The 22,003-nt window shown below is 38.7% G+C and overlaps 1 protein-coding gene across 3 annotated transcripts in view; it reads right to left on the reverse strand.

Moving 5' to 3' along the window:
* Positions 1-3,067: 3,067 nt before the first annotated feature.
* rc3h2 (ring finger and CCCH-type domains 2) overlaps positions 3,068-22,003 on the reverse strand; it is a 40,978-nt gene continuing 22,042 nt past the window's right edge. For 2 of the 3 annotated variants that reach the window (XM_022680954.2, XM_022680955.2), the window contains exons 7-19: positions 21,596-21,728; positions 20,689-20,807; positions 19,325-19,437; positions 18,093-18,365; positions 16,434-16,630; positions 14,570-14,973; positions 13,232-13,363; positions 11,432-11,578; positions 10,584-10,797; positions 9,718-9,799; positions 7,827-7,980; positions 5,261-5,391; positions 3,068-3,754 (exon numbers count right to left, since the gene is read on the reverse strand). In XM_022680954.2, coding sequence (XP_022536675.2) covers positions 3,634-3,754; positions 5,261-5,391; positions 7,827-7,980; positions 9,718-9,799; positions 10,584-10,797; positions 11,432-11,578; positions 13,232-13,363; positions 14,570-14,973; positions 16,434-16,630; positions 18,093-18,365; positions 19,325-19,437; positions 20,689-20,807; positions 21,596-21,728 — 2,220 coding nt within the window. In that variant the 3' untranslated portion in view covers positions 3,068-3,633. The remainder of the gene's footprint in view (positions 3,755-5,260; positions 5,392-7,826; positions 7,981-9,717; positions 9,800-10,583; positions 10,798-11,431; positions 11,579-13,231; positions 13,364-14,569; positions 14,974-16,433; positions 16,631-18,092; positions 18,366-19,324; positions 19,438-20,688; positions 20,808-21,595; positions 21,729-22,003) is intronic. The other variant, XM_049468554.1, reaches the window with a different exon arrangement.

Genomic DNA, 22,003 nt, shown 5'->3' on the forward strand with positions numbered 1-22,003 from the left:
GTTTGATGGCTTGTGATCATCCATCTTCCTCTTGATTTTATTCCATTTTTTAAATTTGGTAAAATGTAGCAGTCTGTGCGTGCAGGAGAGACAAAAGCTTAAGTATCAAACTTTTTACACAAGTACTGCTCAATATCAACATTGGGTTTTTGGGTATCGACCCAAATATCAATACCAGATACATGTGAAGGATCTTAACTACCTGCAAAAAGTTACAGTGCTGTCCAACAAGCAAACAATTTGAACACAGAAGGAAAAGGATTCCTGATACAAAATACTCAACAAACAACTTCACGGAAGTTAGCAACGTTTCATACGAACAAAGGGGAGGAAATTAAAAATGCATATCAGGTTCTCTCATAATAAGCAGGAGGCGGAGTTTAGCAGCTTGCGTTTAACCTGTTACTAAACGTCGAATACGAAACATAGGAAAAGCTGCAGAGAGTAGCTGAGCTCTGTCTAGAAAACAGAACCAACAAAAAAGAGAAAGTGCTGGATGTTGAGTTTGAACTGATATAATACAGGCACCTGTATAAAAACAACGCCTATATTCAGATAACGTCCTCTGACTATTAGTAAAGAATAGATTTATTAGAGAATCTGAAAAAGTTAAAATATCATTGAAAAGTTACTTTATTTACTCAGTTTTTACATTTTTCAACTAAATTACTGAAATAAACTAACTTTTCTATGACATTCTAATTTTTAGAGATGCACTAGTTTATGCGGTGTTAATTTCAGTAAATTAATGTGGTCAAAATTGTTCACACTGCACGCACACATTATTAATGCTGCCATATTACAATAATACGTCATAACTATACACTACACCGCCTCCCAGACACAACTTCACACAGTAAACGGGAAATAAATCGTTCAACCTGATCAATGCACGAATGAAATGAATAATAAAAAGCAAAATAGCGGAATACATTCAATGCATGTTAATTTAGCAGATAATACTGCTGCATTGTGACGTATGCATATGCAACTGAGCACCTGGCTTATTCCTCATACAAACACATACATACAACATACATACTGTAAACAGAGTATAGTATAGAACTAGCGGCAGGAAATTGATGCAGTAGATTTTTCTTCAATTTATGCAGAAAAAAAATATAAATAAAAATCACTGCCATTATAAGCAAGAATTTACTTCCGTATTTTTTTGCACTATAAGGCGCACCTAAAACTTATTTTGCTCTCTCAATTTTTGCAAAAATAATCAGAGCTCCTTATAATATAATTCGGTGAATCTTGTATATAAATTCTACCAGTCAGGTATTAAGGAGCAGTAAAGACACTCCACTGAAGTACAGAGTTAAGGGTAAAGTTTCTCCAGAAACATGGCGACGCCCTTGTTCCTTAACTTAACATTCCTTGTAGCTTAAAATGTGCTTTATAATCAGATACACCTTATGTATTAAAAAAAAAAACAGACCAGAACAAAGTTCATTGCGGCTTACAGTCCATAAAATACAGTATTTTTTTTTTTTAAAGGAGAAACCCGTGTAAAATGTATAAACGTGTATGTATACACGTACAAACTTTGGTCAAATATGCCCCCATCACTAGCATTGAAAAGCCTGTTCGTAAGGAAGGTATTTGGGAATGCTGGGGGTGAAGGGAGATGGGATATTCAACAAAAGTTTGTACTTATTATCATGTTCCACTACAACCCAAGCACATTTCACACCAGATTTCTCCTTTAATAAAAAAAAAATAATAATAATAAAAATAAAAAAAGAATAATGGCTAAAAGTGGTATAGGTGTGGATTTGGATTGGGAGACACCAACAGCTTGGTGACCTGAGATGGGGTTGTAAACGTGAACACCTTTGCATAATGACGGGAAAATTCACAAATATTTAAAAAGAATTTAAAAATAAAATAAAAACTGCAAGTCCCTGGTGGCTCTTATGAAGATAATTTGTAATAAAAAAAAAATAAAAAAAAAAATGGCCTGTTTAGGGAAAACCTAAGAAACACCAGCTTTAAGTTATCCAGCAAATAGCGAAATACACACTGGGGTAGATGTAATGTACATTTACATCTAAATTTCCCTTCGGAAATCAATTAAAAAAAAAAAAAAAAAAAAAAAAAAACAATCAATCAAATTGATTACCGTATTTTTCGGACTATAAGGCGCACCGTATTATAAGACGCACTATCAAAGAACGCCTATTTTCTGCTATTTTTCCATACATAGGGCGCATCGCATTATAAGGCGCGTTAAGTGACACTAGAAAGGGTGCCTATATCAAAGTGAACAGGGGTGGCGCCATGTTTCCCTTCCCCCACCGGGGGTGGTCGCTTGCCGGTGGAGCGTCTCAGTATACAAATCTAGCTCTTTCAAAGTCAAACGAGTGCTGGATATTAATCTACACAGATTCCTCTCCTGAAAACTGTTTATTTGGGTGAGTAACGTGCTTCAGTTTATTTACAGTAAGCTTAGATTTCCAGATGTCCACTAAGGCTTGCTGCACCAGCGTTAGCATAGCTATCCGCTAGCACGCTAGCTAGTCACCTAAACTAGTAAAGTTAACCCAAACTTAAACGACAGCGTTACACTGAGTAATCCTGCGTGTTCTGGTAAGACAGTGAGATATTAGCTAGCGATTCGTCCCCCGTAGCTTGTTTTAACACGGTAAACAAGCAGATTACAGGCTGATAAAACTCACCTCTGAGAGAGTTAGCGCTTAGCATCTAGCTAATGCTAGCCAGGCAAAGCAGCACAGACTTACAGGCCGATAACTCACCTCTGAACGGTGAACGCTTAGCGATTAGCATCTAACTCTAATAATACTGCTCCAGCAGTATTAAAAGTGCTAAATTTAGAAAATACTGATCTCTGAACAGTGAAAAAGCTAGCTAGCTAAGCGGTTAGCATCTAGCTAATGCTATTTATTGCTGCTCCAGCCTCGGAGCGGCACGGCTCTGCACGGAGTGTGTGTTTATTGCTCCTTACACCTGACGGGTAAAATTTAGATAATACTGATCTCTGAACAGTGAATAAGCTAGCTAATGCTATTTGCTGCTCCAGCCTCGGAGCTGCACGGTTCTGGACTCTGTATAGCACTGAAACTCTGTATAACGCTGCACGGAGTGTGTGTTTACTGCTCCTTACAACCTGACGAGTAAAATTTAGATAATACTGATCTCAGTGAATAAGCTAGCTAGCTTAGCGGTTAGCATCTAGCTAATGCTATTGCTGCTCAGCCTCGGAGCTGCACGGCTCTGGACTCTGTATAGCACTGAAACTCTCTAACGCTGCACGGAGTGTGTGTTTACTGCTCCTTACAACCTGACGAGTAAAATCCATACAAAAGGCGCACCGTATTATAAGACGCACTGTCAATTTTTGTGAAAATTAAAAGTTTTTAAGTGCGCCTTATAGTCCGAAAAATACGGTAGGCTCTTTCCCTGAACATCTATAGGCTAAATGTGAGCTTAATACATACATACATAAAGATTGTGTTTGCTGGAGGACATTCGGATGGTGTGTTAATATCTTTTTGAAGAAAAAAAATAATAAAATAAAAAATAAAAAGAATAAACATAATTAGGATCTAATGATTACAGTGGCCTTTTGGCATGAAGATTTGATCCAGATGGGATCTGTACGTTCTCTCATCTCCCGTTAAGAAGCATCTCCTGGCCTGGGCTGCCTCCCGTAGGGTCGCTGAGCCGCACTGAGCTAGATTTCATTACCAGATTTCCACCATTTAGACCCCCAGAGCAGAGCGACTTCCTGCAACATGAGCACAGATCATTATTACAGAGTGAGAGACTAAAACAATGCAAAGCTAGACCTTCTAACCTTCTTCTAAAGCAGGTGATGCATCATTTCAGGTTACATGGCCCTATAATTCCACGACACCATTCGCAATAATAATATTCTTGCCTCTATATATTATGTACTATATTCTCCTCAAATTACACAGCCAATTACCCAACTCACTCATTAATCCTCCCCCTATCACTAGTGATGCTCCAACACTAGGAGGGTTAAGAAGACTAGCACACGCCTCCTCCGATACATGTGAAGTCAGACTCCGCCTCTTTTTGAACTGCTGCTGATGCTGTAGCATTACCGAGTAGCATCACAGGGCTAACGCTCGGAGGAAAACGCACAGACTCGGTTCTGATACATCAGCTCACAGATGCAGCCTTGTGCTGATCCACATCACCCTAGGAGTGATGAGAGGAAAGAAACAGCGCCATCTACTGTACCCACCCAGAGAGAGCAAGAACAACTGTGCTCTCTCAGGGCTCCAGCAGCTCATGGTGAGCTGCATGACCAGGATTCGAACCAGCGCTCTCCTCTCGATCATAGTGTCAGCGCTTTAGAAAGCTTGACCACTGAGAATAGTGAGTGAATACTGAATGTATAGAAACTATAAACAAAAAAAACAAATGCATTTAAAAGTGCATTACCAGTAAACAATAGACTGCTTTTAACAGAGAATCCCGGTATTACCATAATACAAAAACTTGGACACATTCTCATTTGTTCTTTATTTGTATTATTTACTAAATTGTAGAAAAATATTGAAGACATACTATGAAGGAGCAAATGAAACCCATATTGAACACTCTTTATTTACTTCACAATTGCATGCGTTCATAGTTTCGAGGTATTAATCTATTTTAATCTATATTATCCATATTTTAATATTAATCTTCAATGTTGAAAATAGAGGTCGCTACATTTAAGGATCCAAAGACAGAGCTCTTCAAAAGAGCACTTACACTCCTAACACCTCATTTACTCTTCATTCTCCCCCTCCTTTTCTTCTCTATCCCACTGTCAAAAAAATTCTTGAACTTCTATGTCCTCTATGGCTAAATGTACATCATTATTGTATGTCATTTTGGATAAAAGAATTCGCTACATGAAATGAAATGTAGAAAATAATGAATAAAGAAACATTAAATGACAAGGAGTGTCTCCAAACCTTTGACTTGTACAGCACATTTTATAAATATAAAGCACAGATGCCCTAGTAGCAATTACGTAGTAGAGAAACCAACTCATTTTTATCCGATAATCCAATATTACGATCATTAACTCACCACAGTGTTACTGGTGTTCTCAGACTCTTAACTCGTTATTCAGATCAGGTGAGAGAATCAGTGTTCCCCCACTCAGAATCTGCCCTAAGAGTAATCATCACTGAACACCAAACTAAACAAAATAATAAGCTATTAACCGATTTCACTAACATTTAACCCAACATCTGTAGAAAAAGCCAACCTGAAAGCCATTTTCTTCAACAAATGGGAGTCCAGCATGTGGTCAGGTAACTGCGGGTTAGGTTGTGAGCTCGCTGCCGGATCACTGAACACACTGGAAAGGTGAGTCCCAGACCGGACCTCCAGAGATACCTGTTAGAAAAGGAGGGGGTTTTTGAAGTTTTTGAAGCCTTGCGGTACAATTTTTCTAATACAATATCTGACGTAGAACTAAACCTAGAGTGCTGTAGTCGATTTAACTAGTTCTGTTCAAGTTCTGTTCAAACATGAGTTCTTCTTCTAGGGTATCTGTATGTACAGGAAAATAAATGTAAGGCCTTTTTTTTTTTTTTTTTTTTTTTTTTTTTTTAAATACCACCCAGTAAAACATAGCAAACCAACCAATATTTGTTCAATCCCTAAACCCAACACAGTGTTACTGGTGTTCTCAGACTCTTAACTCGTTACTCAGATCAGGTGAGAGAATCAGTGTTCCCCCACTCAGAATCTGCCCTAAGAGTAATCATCACTGAACACCAAACTAAACACACTGACTTTTACAAAAACAACTGTATCATTACTAGAGAAGCAACTAAAACTAGACCAAAAATTCAGTTTTTGACCACAGTAATGCAAAATCTGAATAATTAGTCTTGAAGTGTTCTTCTCTCACAGAGGAGCTCAGAAGAGGGGAACACCAGACAAATGACAGATTTAAGTTCATTTTTTTTATCCCTTAATCTAAAAACTATTTATTTTAACTTGTCCTACTCAAATAAAAAGCAAAAAAAAAAAAAAAAAAAAGTTCTACAGGGCAAGGATGGTACATGCTAACTGAATTAACTTAGCAGTAGAATTAAGGCATTAGCACATTAGCATAAAGCCTGGCTGCCTTTTTCAGAGTAAATTTCAATTACATGATTTTACTCATGATTTTATGATAAAAGAAGAGTTAAGTTGGTTTATGACAGGAATACCACAAATTAAGTCAATTTAAAACATATTTGCAATCTGGGATTTAATACAATTTACGACAGTATATTTTATTCTCTTAATAATTAAAAAAGCTCAAACTCATAAGTTTCTCATTATAACGCACATGAAATAAAATAAAAAAATACATGAATTTTCCCAAAAAAAACTTTATAATCCGGTGCTTCTTATCTATGAATTCTGCCAGTAAAGTATTAAGGAGCAGAAAATACACTCCATTGAAGTACAGATTAGAGCAGTATTAGCATTAGCAGCTAATTGCAGCACCAGCTCTTTTCGCCATTCAGTGGTGAGTATCAGATCATAGTCTGCTTGTTTACAGTGTTAAAACAAGATTGGAAAAATCTAAGCTTACTGTAATTAAATGGAAGCACTTTACTCAAACTGTGTAGATTAACATCCAGCACTTATGACTTTCATTAATAGTGTGCCTTATAGTCTGTAAAATACTGCAAAAATGACAAAAAAAACGATCCACTTCAGAGTGAGAGTTATTTTTGTTAAATATATATTGCTGCAGCTGCTTCAGAATGTTATGAAAAGTCGGCTAAATGTTTAATTTATGTTTGGCTTCAGTTTGATGTTTGATGTTGGTTAGGGCTGAAACGATTGAGTAATTCGAGTTCCTCGATTCAAAAATTGGTTGATTTTTATAGGTAGAGAAGGCGGAGGTTTTTGGAGCGGAAAGCAGGTAAATTTAACTTATGTCAAATCAATGAGATTAACATCAGTGTACCTTAACATAACAGCGCTGTGGAGCGCTGATTATTATTAATACTGTAATAATAATAATAATAATAATAATAATAGTAATAGTAATAATGGGTGTGGTTGGTTTATTAAAATGGAGACAAGTTCTAGATTTAATACAGACTTTATGTAATCAGTAAACACAGCGCTGCGGAGTTGATAAATAACTACATGTTAAAGTAACTCTGGCCTACATGGCCATGAACATACTGTTTTATATTATTTCGTCTTAGTTATGTCAATTAATTAGATCCGAGTAGTGTAAAACGTGTAATATATATATATATATATATATATATATATATATATATATATATATATATATATATATATATATATATATATATATATATATAAACATTATTCCACATGTATCCAACACTGGCAGATCTGTCGTTGAGATCCGTTGTTGAGAAGCTAAGCTGCACCACATAAAAAAGCCAATGTTTATGCCTTTATTATTAATTAATGCCCTGTATTTAATACTTACAAGAAATCCTAAGTTTAAATAATTTAACTTAATTTATTAAATCATTAATAATTAAGTTATTTCTTGTGGTATTTATGTCTATTTTGTCTTTTATTTATTTGTGTTTGCAATGTGGAAATGTATGTTGTGAATTTAAAAATTAAACCATTTGATTATTCATTATTAAGTGAAATTTCTTATTTTGTATGAAATCTCTTATTTTATGTTTTATCCAATTACTCGATTAATCAAATCGATTTTTCAGTAGAGTACTCGATTACTAAAATAATCGATAGCTGTAATTTTGGTGCATCTCTACTTGATACAGTATCATGTAAAGATGAGCTCTATCAGCAGCTTTAGCAGCAGTTTGTACCTCTGGCTGGTGCTCCGGTGGTTCTGGCTCCTCTAGATCCAGAGCAGAAAGCTCCAGCTCGATGTCTCGGTCCGGTTCACTCTCAGTACCATCTCGCACCAGCAGCTCCACTCCTCTCTTAGCCGCGCTGCTGAAGGAGCTGCGCCTGCGCTCACTTTACACACACACACAAACAAACAAACACACAAACAAACACACAAACAAACACACAAACAAACACACAAACAAACACACAAACAAACACACAAACAAACACACAAACAAACACACAAACAAACACACAAACAAACACACAAACAAACACACAAACAAACACACAAACAAACACACAAACAAACACACAAACACACACACACAAACACACACACACAAACACACACACACAAACACACACACACAAACACACACACACAAACACACACACACAAACACACAAACACACACACACAAACACACACACACAAACACACACACACACACACACAAACACACACACACAAACACACACACAAACACACAAACACACAAACACACACAAACACACACAAACACACACAAACACACACAAACACAAACACACACAAACACACACAAACACACACAAACACACACAAACACACACAAACACACACAAACACACACAAACACACACAAACACACACAAACACACACAAACACACACAAAAATCACTATTACTGCTGAAATCAACACCACAAGACACAGAACTGTCCTGTAGTTCTTTATATTCTGGTGTTCTCAGACTCTTAAACTCGTTATTCAGATCAGGTGAGAGAATCAGTGTTCCCCCACTCAGAATCTGCCCTAAGAGTAATCATCACTGAACACCAAACTAAACACTGAACTAAAATCAGAGTTACTGAGAAAGGACACAATTCCACACGAGTTCCAGGAACTGATCAAATCAATAACAGTGATCCATCTGATGCACACAGACACCAAAACGATGACACTCACTGAGTCAGGATCTATTTTAAGAACTGGCAGAGGAACATAGGTTTAGAAAATAGGTTCAACTTCTCCAGGTACATTATACGTCAAAACTGGACATGCCTCCTTTCATTCAAAGCAATTTGACATTAGCTTTAAAATCAATATTAAATTTACATACAGGAACACAGTTCAGTAATATTTGCCGTATTGTCTGCACTAATGCGCACTTAAAATCCTTTAATTTCCCCAAAAATCATCAGTTCTCCTTATAATCCGTTGCTCCTTATGTATGAATTCTATCAGTCAGGTATTAAGGAGCAGTAAAGCCACTCCACTGAAGTACAGATTTATACAGGAGTTTAGTTCTACAGCAGCATTAGTTGCTAACAGCACTAAGCATTAGCTCTTTGGCCTTTCGGGTGAGTTTTATCAGACTGTAGACTGTAGACTGCTGCCAACCGCAGCTAGCACTGCTGGAAAAACCGCTAGCTAGTATTACCCTGGTTTACTGGAACACTGAGGGTTCCTCACTGTAGCACTGTCGGGTGGCATTAGCTGCTAATGCTAATGCTCCAGCCTGTTTGCTGGAGAAATTTGGGAATCTAAGATAACTGTAAATACACAGAAGTGCTTAACTCACCCAAATGAACAGTTTACACAGATAAATCTGTGTAGATTAACATCAAGCACTCGTTTGACTTGTCTAAAATGTTTTTTGTTTACTTAATTTAGCTTAGCTTTACAGGTCTCGCCAAGCTGTACACTGTTAGGATGGTACATGTTTGCTGAACTAACTTAGCAAGAATCAGGGGGCTTAGTGCCCCTTTAATTCTAATGCTGACTCCACCCTCAGCTCAAAAAAAATGAAAATAAACTGCCTCATTATTACAACCCTTAATATGGATTAAAATAAAAGTGCGATGCATATTAATTTGTTACCTTTCTAGGAAACTGGAGCGGCTGGAGTCAAAACCGCATGGACCCCATCGGCACTCGCCCTGCTCCATGTGAGAGCCATAATCTGCAGAAAAGAAAGGGAAAAGGCATAGCTAAATAAAACTGGCATGGCATGCAACTTACAGCCTTTTACTCTATAGGAGGATTAATTCAAGTATTGATCAGGACCCTTCAGTACAGGACCCTTCAGGGTCCAGCTAACACACTGAAAGCTCAGCTCTGTCCTGCCTGGAGAGAAATGAGAACAGCACTTTATCTGAGGAGCTCCTGCTGCTGTTCCTCGTCGTATTGAGTTTTTTTTTTTTTGTTGTTCAAGCAAACTAGAAAAACAGCAGCAAACAGCTGTTTTATTATTCACTCAAAAAAAGAGAAAAAATATAATTGACCAATCGACCACAACTCAGAGAAAACTTCTTCTCGTCCCCGAGATGAGCTAACTAAGTTTAGTAAAGACCCTGTGAAACAACATAATTCCTAAAACTTGATGAATTGGGACTAATGGCCTTTAACAGTGTTCAAGGGACGCCACATACACAGTAATTCACATCTGATACTCCTGTTATTTCCCCTCAGCAGGCACACTGCACTGACCTTAAGCAATAAACAATAATTTGTAGATTCCAAAAGAGGGCTAGATTAATAGTATAACAGAAAGCTGACTTTATTTTCTGGTGTTTCTCAGACTCTTAAACTCGTTATTCAGATCAGGTGAGAGAATCAGTGTTCCCCCACTCAGAATCTGCCCTAAGAGTAATCATCACTGAACACCAGACTCTTATCAGGTTCAGAGTGACTGAGCACAGAAAACTCTGTGCAATGCTGTGAAACCCCAATGTAAATATCCGTACCTCTGAAGTTGATGGGAGTGGTGCTGGTTCTGCTCTGAGCCGCCGTGGCCTGGACCGGTTCAGTGGTGTGGTATTCGGTGCGAGAAGCTCTGGAAATAGCGCCCCATTTAGAGATAATGGGTCCCTCTCCAAACGGGATTATGGGGTCCTCCTCCTTCACCCGCCGGTACGGCTCAAAAATGTGCAGCCAGTGCTTTCCTGCTCCCTCCACTTCCTGCAGAACAGGAAGAGGATCAGTGATCTCCCGTTACTCCCTAAAAAGCTAGCTAGCATTAGCCAGTTAACAGAACCAGCTTACACACTGGAAGCTCAGCTCTGTCCTGCCTGGAGAGAAATGAGAACAGCACTTTATCTGAGGAGCTCCTGCTGCTGTTCCTCGTCGTATTGAGTTTTTTTTTTTGTTGTTCAAGCAAACTAGAAAAACAGCAGCAAACAGCTGTTTTATTATTCACTCAAAAAAAGAGAAAAAATATAATTGACCAATCGATCCACAGCTCAAAGAAAAAGTTCCTCTCTTCCTAAGTTCCTATCTTTACTAAGTTTATTAAAACTGTAATAAAAAATAAAAAAAAACACTTTAAAAAAAAGTCAATTAAGAGCTTGATGTTAACCTACACAGATTTCTCACCTGATTTTTTGGGAAATTAAAGGATATTAAGTGCATCTTAGTGTGAAAAATGGGAAACAATTGGCAGCAAGAGCCAACAAGGTTTATGCTTCATCAGAGCTCAGCTTCGCGTTTTTAAGCTAAAAAAATACTATTTTAACCAGTAAAGTGAGGACTTTAATCCATGAAGGTTAATTATTAGAGCTGAAATATTATGTGAGGCCGATTTACATGAACTTACATGACTTACAGCATGTTGGGAACAGGAGTGGGCGGAGCCAATCGGCTCCGAGTCAAAGGGCCCGACTGAGCCCCGGGACCAGGGAGTGTACCGGGACACCTCTCCACCCCCACACTTACAGCTCACACACCCCCCGCTCTCCACATGCTGAGAAAATAAGAATTAGAAAGAGAAAACAGAGAAATAATGTGAATTAAAGATGATCATCTTTCACTTTCTCACTTTTTCACACCCACTACAACTCTACAGGCTGCCATGAAGAGAATAGCAGCGAAGAATGAGTCAGCCAGCATCAGCCTCTGCTGCCAAACACACACACACACACACTTATCAGTTGCTGAGCAACAGCTCCACTTTAAATAGCTTTATACAGCAGCAGTGAGGGAGGAGGAGGAAGTGTGCTGTGGTGTCAAATGCCAAAAATTAATACTTCTCAACTGTTCAAAAAAGTGCACAGATATGACTGATTCCCAAAAATACTTGTGCACACAAGTGCTGTGTACGAATCTGCTAATTCAATATTGCAGTATTGCAATATGGGATACAATAATGTATATCGCAAATAGCAAAAAAGAAATAAATTAAACTTTCCATATGGATAATAATTCCATCCCACTGTTTTGGTGTACACTGTGGGCCCTATTTTTTCATCTATAGGTAAGCAGTGCACTGCGGAGCTTGATTTAGTGCGCCAGTGTGTCTTTGCTTTCGTAATGACGTGAAAAGTGCACCTTGCGCGACACGAAACGCAAAGGAATAGGCATGCACTAATTCTCTTAATTATTATAGGTGTTTTTGGGGCGTAACATGGAATAAACCAACTTCCAAATCATTCCCTTTAAGAGTCAGGTGAGCTCTGACTTTGGCGGATTGCTATTTTAACAGTGCAGCTAATTGGACGTATCCAGCGCTTCTCAGCAGAGGAAACTGACCTGCCCGTTACGGGAACAAGATAGCAATACGCCACAAACTTACCTGATCACAACTCATTTGCTATTCAAGCACTGTTGCTGTGTAAACGATGCAGGCAGTAAATTGTTCAAAAAGTGCACAGTTATGAGCGATTTCCAAAAATACTATTGTACACAAGGGCTGTGTAAGAACCTGCCAATACAATATTGCAGTACTGCAATATGGTATACAATAACATACATTGCAAATAGCAAAAATGATATTTTTCATAAAACTTTAAGGGAAAACATGGATGGATATAGTTTGGATCCCATGGTTCTGATGTACACTATGGGCGCCATTTTATCAATCTATAGGTGAGTTATACGCCATGCAGCTTGATTTAGGGTGCGTCAGTGCGTCTTCGCTATCGTAACGATAGGAAAAGTACACAGTGTGCGTCTCAAAATGCGAAGGAATAGGCATGTACTAATTCTCTTTATTACTCATGGGTAACTAAAGCCTGATTTTAACTGACTTCACCCTCAGCTTGAATTTGAAAAAGGGAGGGGTAGTTTGGGAGGGGCACTGGGGGATGTACAGGGTGTGTGATCAAAAACGTATTAAAAAATCACTTGTGTAGTTCATAGTTGGCCCATACAGTCCAAAAAAGGTTTTTCCAGAGTTGGACTACTTGCAAAGTTAGTGACAAGTTGACAAACGTTGGTGTTTTAATAAACCCTGACAACTATTTAGCTCAATTGCAATATAACCTAAAATTAATTAGGAATTATTTGGCATAAATAATTTGCCATTTTTGGTGGAATATTACAGTTCTCAAATATCTGGTGAACACCTAATCTTACAATGTTGCAAAACATGACACTTCAATACGTCCACATGTCCTACCTCTGGGCAGAGATCCACAGTGCACACAGGTGAAGGCTGTGCTCTGTTGTGGTTGCTGTGCTGATGAGTCCACTGCTCCTGTTTCAGTCTGTAGAAATCCTCACAGCCGAGCGCTGCACGCCCATACGATTCCTGCACAACACACACACACACCCACCCACACACCCACACACACACAGCCACCATTACTCCCACAGAAACCACTTCACACAACTGCTAACCACACGCATCCTTTACAAGAAATCTTAGTCCAACAAAACAAACAGAAATTAACTCGTACATAAAACGTACAAAAATCTGCATAAATTAGAAATGCTAATTTTAACAGTTTAACAGTTCTACTGAAAGTTGTATAAAACCGACCCAAATATTTAACCAAAAACAATACAATCATTTATGTAATGCTGAATTTGAAAATTAAGAATTTAATATTCTCATTATATAATTTATTGGACAAGAGTGTAATGAGATAGAATTCGAATATAATCCACAGTGTTTTGTGGACTTTAATTTCAAACAAATCAATAAATGTAATAATTTAAGACTGATTTAAATGAACAACTACCTACAGACTGCCATATAAAATCCATAGCATGTTAGCTAGCTCACCGCTAATGTTACTATACTATGTAATCTAGCTCTCTGCTAACCTTAGTTCTCTCCTCAGTAATGTAGCTAGATAACCTGCTGCTAACCTTACTATGTTAGCTAGCTCGCCGCTCACCTTAGTTCTCTCCCCGGTAACGGAGCTAACTCGCTGCTAACGTTTTTATGCTAGCTAGCTCGCCGCTAACCTTAGTTCTCTCCCCGGTAACGGAGATAACTAGTCATTAACGTTACAATGTTAGCTAGCTCACTGCTAACCTTAGTTCTCTCCCCAGGAAACGAAGCTAGCTTGCCGCTAACATTTCTATGTTAGCTAGCTCGCCAGTAACCTTACTCCTCTCCCCGATAACTGAGCTAATTCGTCGCTATGTTATCTGTTAGCTATATGTTAGCTAGCTCACCGCTAATGTTCCTATACTATGTAATCTAGCTCTATGCAAACCTTAGTTCTCTCCACGGTAATGTAGCCAACTCGTCACTAATGTGATTATATTAGTATATCAGATAGTATAGTAACATTACCGGTGAGCTATGTTAGCTAGCTCTCCACTAACCTTACTTTTTTCCCTAGTATTGTAGCTAGTTAGCATGCGCCCTGTCTACTGGCATTAAACGCACGTCTGAAAACCTTAATTACCCTGACTAATATATATATATATATATATATATATATTTTTTTTTTTAAATCTAAGACATTTTAAGACTTAAGGACCTGCTGGAACTGTGTCTTACCCTGTGCAGTGCAGCTCTGCGGTCGGCGGCGCTGCAGTACGGGCTGTCAAGAGAGTTGAAGCGCTCTCTGAGAGGAGGCTGGTAGATGGAGGAGTGCAGGACTTCAGGAGGGAGGGAGTTACTCCTGCCGTCCTGCCGGTGGTACAGCTGAGGCCTCCAGACCCGCCGGCTGTCGTAAACCGGGGCGTAGACCCCGTGAGCGTGAGGGTGGGGGTGGTGTATGGGGCTGTACGCTGGAGGAAAGTGGCTGGGGCCCAATCGGTCCCTGGACGGGATGGAAGGGGGCGGTTCCAGATAGGGTGGAGCCAGAGGGGGCGGGGCCGATGAGTCAAAGGCAGGACTTGAGCGAGAAAAGCGGGTCATGCAGGATTTGTGGGGATTTACCATGGAAGAGTAGTAATTACCTACATTAAGAAAAAAGAAAAGGTAAAGAAAAAGAAGAAAACGGGTGAGTTGAGTAACTGAAAATTAGCTTCTTTTTAAACAAATAGTTTCTGGTGCTCTCAGACTCTTAACTCGTTATTCAGATCAGGTGAGAGAATCAGTGTTCCCCCACTCAGAATCTGCCCTAAGAGTAATCATCACTGAACACCAAACTAAACACTGAACACTGTGATACTCCAACCAGACAGTACTCTCTACTTTATAGATAGAGACAGATAGATGGAAAGAGAGATAGATAAAGATAGATAGAGATAGATAGCCATAGAGAGATATTGCAAGGCAGAGAGAGAGAGATAGAGATAGAGAGAGAGAGAGAGAGAAATACATATAGATAGATAAAGAAACAGATAAATAGATAGCAAGAAATATAGAGAGACGGAGAGACAGATATATAAAAAGAATAGAGAAAGAGAGAGAGAGACAGACAGAAAGCTAGATAAATAGTTAGCCATAGATTAGAGAGATAGAGACAGAGATAAATATACGGTCAAGTAACTAAAAATTAGAAAATTAGCTGCTTTTCTAAATTAGCGATGTCTAAAGATTAATCAGTGTGCAGTAGGGATGTAAGAGAATATCAATATAGTATTGTCATGATAATCCCCCTCCCCCACTTTACATTACTTTTATACTTTAAGTAGCTTTAAACCCAGTACTTTTACACAAATAAAAATTGGAGTTGATTGAACATCTACAGAGGTATTTTTAAATCCCTACTATCTATACTATACAAGAGAGAACTAGTTTAGACTTTTTCTTTAAATTGACATAATCACAATATATCCTCTTTTATACAACACAATATACAGCTCTGGGGAAAAAATAAATGAGACCACTTTAAAAAAAATGAAGAGTTCATTTGATTTCACCAAATTGAAAACCTCTGGAATATAATCAAGAGGAAGATGGATAATCACAAGCCATCAAACCAAACTGAACTGCTTGAATTTTTGCACCAGGAGTAAAGCAGCATAAAGTTGTCCAAAAGCAGTGTGTAAGACTGGTGGAGGAGAACATGATGCCAAGATGCTGTGATTAAAAACCAGGGTTATTCCAATAAAGATTGGAATAATTTCTGAACTCTTAAAATCTTTTTTGCATTATTTGAGGTCTGAAAGCTCCGCATCTTTTTTTTTGTTATTTCAGCCATTTCTCATTTTCTGCAAATAAATGCTCTAAATGACAATATTTTTAGTTGGAATTTGAGAGAAATGTCTTTAGTTTAAAAAAAAAACTGATTCAGAAACTAAAATGGTCTCTTATTTTTTTCCAGAGCTGTATTGTGATATACTGAATCATGGTGTGTAACTGCATCCAAATCAGCCTATAACTACACTGTACTGAGCACTCCATACCACTCTATACTGAGATATGGATCAGGTGTATGTGTGTGTGTGTGTGTGTGTGTATATACACTCACTGGAAGCAGGGCAAGGTGGCAGGTCGTATGGGCTGCGCTGGTCGGGGAAGTAAACTTCAGGATGAGCTCTGTGCGGGAACTGGACCCGTTTGGGCGGAGCTGCCTCGCTCTCTGCAGGAGCTGCAGCAGGATGTGGCCCCAGAACCACCGGGGTCTGATTTGGACTTGCTGGAGTCTTTGGAGGAGAAGCAGTTTTCCTGAGAACAAGAGAGTTAAATTTTAATAATTTGATAATCAGACTAAAATGGACACGTATCTAATCTATGAACATGCAACATCAATGTGAATGGTCAAATCTGAATTCATGCTTTGTCTTTTTGCTTTTACGCATTAGCATTAGCGCTACGTGTTTCTCTCGTACCCACACTGCATATCTCTTGATGCAGCTGTGCAGCTATAGCTGCAATAAACAGCAAAAGCAAACCACCGGTCCTTTTTTCACCTCCTGGACCTGAGCATGAACTGCAGAGCAGCTGTTGGACTCAGGATGGAAGCAACATTTAGTAGCTGTAAATCATTTCTACACCTACAGATACATTGTCTCTCTTAATGAGACCTTCATTAGAGTAATTTGTGTGATTACCCTGTACTAGTATGGCACATGCACAAAGTTTTAAAGACCACTGGGGAAACAGTGAATCGGTCCAATTTAGTTTAAACAAAAAAATAAAACGATTTGAAGCCATGACTGATTTATATCTAGCTTTCTACTTAATACAGAGTGTGTTCATCCAAAACTTATCACTGCAACCTAGTAAAAGATTAAAAGCTGCTGAGGAACTGGAAGTAGCTTTACACTTCAGAGGAACAGCATTATTTCACCAATCTGAAACTTACCAGATTCCACTTTTCCTACACTATTAGTTTCAATTCCAAAAACATTTTCTTTTTTAAACAGTTTCTGATTGGGCTCTCAGTGCAGGGAGTTTCTGGTGTTCTCAGACTCTTTAACTCGTTATTCAGATCAGGTGAGAGAATCAGACGTTCCCCCACTCAGAATCTGCCCTAAGAGTAATCATCACTGAACACCAAAAAAAAATGTGTTACACTATCTATTATTTCATGTTCATAGCAAAAAAAAAAAAAAAAACATATTTTAATATGTTTAGATTAATTTCCATATCATTCATGTGCCGAACAGGCACAGAGACAGAGTGATAGACAGATTATATATAGAGAGAGACAGACAGAGCTAGACAGAGAGACAGATAAAAAGAGAGATAGATAGAGCTAGACAGAGACAGATAAAAAGAGACAGACAGATAGAGATAGAGAGAGTGAGATAGAGAGAGACAGATAGACAGATAGAGCTAGTCAGAGAGACAGATAGAGATAGAGAGCTAGACAGAAAGTCAGAGAGACATACAGACAGATAGACACACAGAAATAGAGAGACAAACCGACAGAGAGGTAGAAAAACACAGAACGACAGGTAGAGAGCTGGGTAGAAGGAGATCGACAGGGGTATAGATAGTCAGTCATATAAAGATGTTCCTGTGTGTTGAATTTAAGGTGGTGAAAGCTGCTGCTGCTGAACATAGAGTTAATGTCCAAGTTAATACTGAACCTAGTTTAGCGCTTTTACTCGATCATTAAGTCTTTTCTTAATACACTCGTGTTTTTACACACTGTCTATTTCTGGTTAGAGGAGGGTCTCACTGGTCTTGGCTGGCAGCAGGAAGTCCGCTGGCCCCATTGGGACGGTTCAGCAGCCCGTCCTCGTGCTCCGGTTCTCCTCCTCTGGGGACGAGGCGAGTGGGAGACGACTCCTCTGAACAGGGTTCCTCAGACTCCAGGTTCTGGAGACACACTGGAACCCCGTCCACAGAGCACAGCGAAGGATTAACCGAGCCGGAGTTCAGCAACACAGAGACCTGCGGCACCGGAGACGGTCTCGCTCCTCCTACCACCTTCTTATTCCTCATCCTGTACCTGAAACACAGAACAGAGAGACAGTTAAAACTAAAATAAACCAGCAGAACCAGACAAATAATCTTTGTTGTTTATAAACTTTATAATGCAGACCAAACACGTCACAATATGTATGTGCTTGTCCTAAACAAAAAATAATGTTTCAGAAATAAAGAAATTGAGGAGAAATTAATACAGAAGATAAGATAAAGAACAAGAAAAATGGAAAAAAAGAAAAGAAAATATTAAAGACAGACTAGATAAGATGAAGAAAGAAACTGAATGACAAGGAGAGAAAAAAAGACAACAAATTGAGTTAAAATGGAAGAAATACAGAAAGAAAGCTACAGAATGATGAAAAATAGAGAGAAGAGAAAAGAGAAAAAAGGAAAAAAAGAAAAAGCAGAAAAAGCAAAAGAGCAAGAGAGTCTTTAAGATAAAAGATGAAGAAAGGTAAGAAAAAGACAATGAGGCAGAAGGACAAAGAAAAAGCAGAAAAAGATGGAGAGAAAAACAAAGAAAAAAGAAAAACAGACAGGGGCAGATGAAAAATGACAGTCATTAAGATTACTGGAAGGAGAGGCAGTGAGAATCTGGGGATCTGTGTGCTGTAGTGTGTGTGTGTGTGTATATATAGTGTGTGTATTGTGTGTGTAAAATGTGGTGTGGGTGTTTGAGTGGGTGAGCATGAATAAGAATGAGGAACAGAAAGACACTTCCCTCTCCTTCTGTGCATCATACAGGACCCTGCACACTGCGTGTGTGTGTGTGTGTGTGTGTGTATAACATGACACTGATGTTCATTCTGTACCTGAATGTGTGTCATTCGGGTCAATCCTCGACCCTGACGTGTGTGTGTGCGTGTGTGTTTCTCTTTATCCTCCCACCCTCTAACAGCACAGGCATGTATCCAGTGCACTAGTGAGTGCAGCTTGTTTGGTGTGTGTGTGTGTGTGTGTGTGTGTGTGTGTTACACTCACTTCTCCAGCTCGTCTTGGGTGTGGGCGAAGGTGCAGTTGGCACCGCGTGGGCAGCTGCCCTGCTGACGGAGGTCTCTGCACATGCTGGTCTTATACTTGCTGTTGGGCTGAGACTAGAAACCAGACACACAGATTTCACAGTGTTTAAATCTGTAAAATCACTGAATTCACTACAGTAGAAGTGCTGTTTTTCACCATTTTATTTCTAAAATATTTCTATTATCCCATTTTCTCCCCAATTTACACGGCCAATTACCCAACCCAATCATTAGGACCCCCCATCACTAGTGATGCTCCAACACCAGGAGGGTTAAGAAGACTAGAACACGCCTCCTCCGACACATGTGAAGCCAGACTGCGCCTCTTTTTGGATCTTTTTGCAAAGTAGCATCACAGCGCTTAACGCTCGAAGGAAAGCGCAGAGACTCGGTTTTGATACATCAGTTTAGCGCTGGGCATCACGATTCGGATTTTTTTATATCGCGATAACGATATATATCATAATATACCACATTTAAGTATGTTTTCAGTTATTCTTCGAAAAATGACAAAATCATCGCTTACTTTTTTTCCAACTTCTTTCCAAAGTGACATTAAACCAAACTTTTACAAATGAGAATTACTACCTTTTAGTTCAGCAATATATATACACACACACACACACACACATCTCAAATAAAAACAAATGATGTAGATGCAGTAGCTAATTTTTTCAAAACTATACATGTATTTAAATTGAGATATCAAAATAAACTCAATTAACATTTTTAAAAGTGTCCGTCAAATAATGTAAAGCAGAGTCGTGTCGCAAAACTACATTATTAAGCTTTTTTTTGAGAAGATTACTTTATCATCACTTATATAAATCGAATTTATGCAAAGTGACCATGCCAATACATTTCATCGTAACCTACTTCATATATTAGCATGAATAATTGATGAAGTTACTGTAGAAACGATAGGGTGATGTGGATCACCAAAGGCTGCATCTGTGAGCTGATGTAGTGCTGTGCGTTATGAAAATAAATATTGTGGGGACGATAGAAAAGTGTCTATCGTGCTACTGACCTTCTATCGTCCCCATGATATTTATTGTCATAACGCACAGCACTACATCAGCTCACAGACGCAGCCTTTGGTGATCAACATCACCCTAGGAGTGATGAGGGGGAAAGAGAGAGCATCATCTACTGTACCCACACAGAGAGAGCAAGACCAACTGTACTCTCTCTGGACTCTGGCAGCTGCATGACTGGGATTTTAACCGGCGATCTCCTCTTCTGATCATAATGGCAGCGCCTTAGTCTGCTGGACCACTCGGCACCCCTTAGTGCTGTTTTTTAGAAATGATGGTAATGAATTACCTGAAATGCTTCGTGACTCTTTTTGCTGAAGTTTTGGATGAATTCTACCAGGCCGTGGACCACAACTTTCACCCCCAACATCACATTCTCCAGCTCCTCCCAGGAGGGGGCGGCTGCATCTACAACACACACACAGACAGAGGAGAGTGATCAGTGAGCATCCTTACACTCGTACTGCGAGTGTGTGAATGCCGTATTTTTCGTATTATAAAAGGTGCACTTAAATAAACGTCAATTTTTATAAAGTGCACTGGACTATAAGGCTATAAGGGGGGGGGGGGGGGGGGGGGGGGGTCACCATGTTTGACCACCATTCAGGTTTTGTTGTAAATCTGTAATTCTTGGAAAAAAGGAAAAAAAAAAAAAACTCAAGATGCGTGATTTTAATCTACACAGATTTTTCTCCTGAAAATTGTTTATTTGGGAAAAGCACTTCTGTTTATTTACAGTAAGCTTAGATTTCCAGATTTCTACTAAGGCTGGGTGCAGCAGCTTTAGCAATAGCAGCTAGTACATGCCGCCCAACAGCGCTACACTAAGAAACCCTGAGTGTTCCGGTAAGGCAGGGTGATATTAGCTAGCGATTCATCCCACGTAGCTTGTTTTAAGAGTTAGCGCTGCTGTTAGCGTCTTAATGCTAATGCTGCTGCACCCAGCCTTAGCGCTGGACAAACTTCACTGAGCATTTATAATATAACAACTGGCATGTATAGGCATGTATAGACACACTATATATATATATATATATATATATATATATATATATATATATATATATATATATATATATATATATATATATATATATATATATATATTTATTAACTTAATACAAATATGCAATATGTACATGCCGTAGCTACATTCTTATTTTTTTTAATAACACTGTAATTTAGCTCATTCCTACCTGGGTTATGGTCAAGAGCAGCCAGCAGCTCCAAGGGAGCCCGTAAGCTGTTGAGGTTCGCTGGATCACCGGTTCTCTGCAGGACTATGGTCAGCTCCTGGACACTTTTCGCAAAGGATTCTGGGGACTGGAGCTGACAAAACAAGAAAACAAATGTATGTATGTAAATGGACAAGTAGATACACATTGTGACATGGTTGGTCTGTATTATAAAGGGTATCTGAAACAATAATGACTATACATTAAATTTTATCATTTTAAATTATTATATTCTAGAAAATAAAAAAAAGTTAGAAACAGATGGAGAAATTTTATATGCTACAATATATTTGACCCCACAGTTTTTCTTAGTTGCATAAGAAAAAAAAGAGTTTGAGGAGTTAACAAAAGTCTGATCTGTACAAAATA

Source organism: Astyanax mexicanus, chromosome 20 (assembly GCF_023375975.1).
Source record: "Astyanax mexicanus isolate ESR-SI-001 chromosome 20, AstMex3_surface, whole genome shotgun sequence".
Taxonomy (NCBI): domain Eukaryota; kingdom Metazoa; phylum Chordata; class Actinopteri; order Characiformes; family Acestrorhamphidae; genus Astyanax; species Astyanax mexicanus.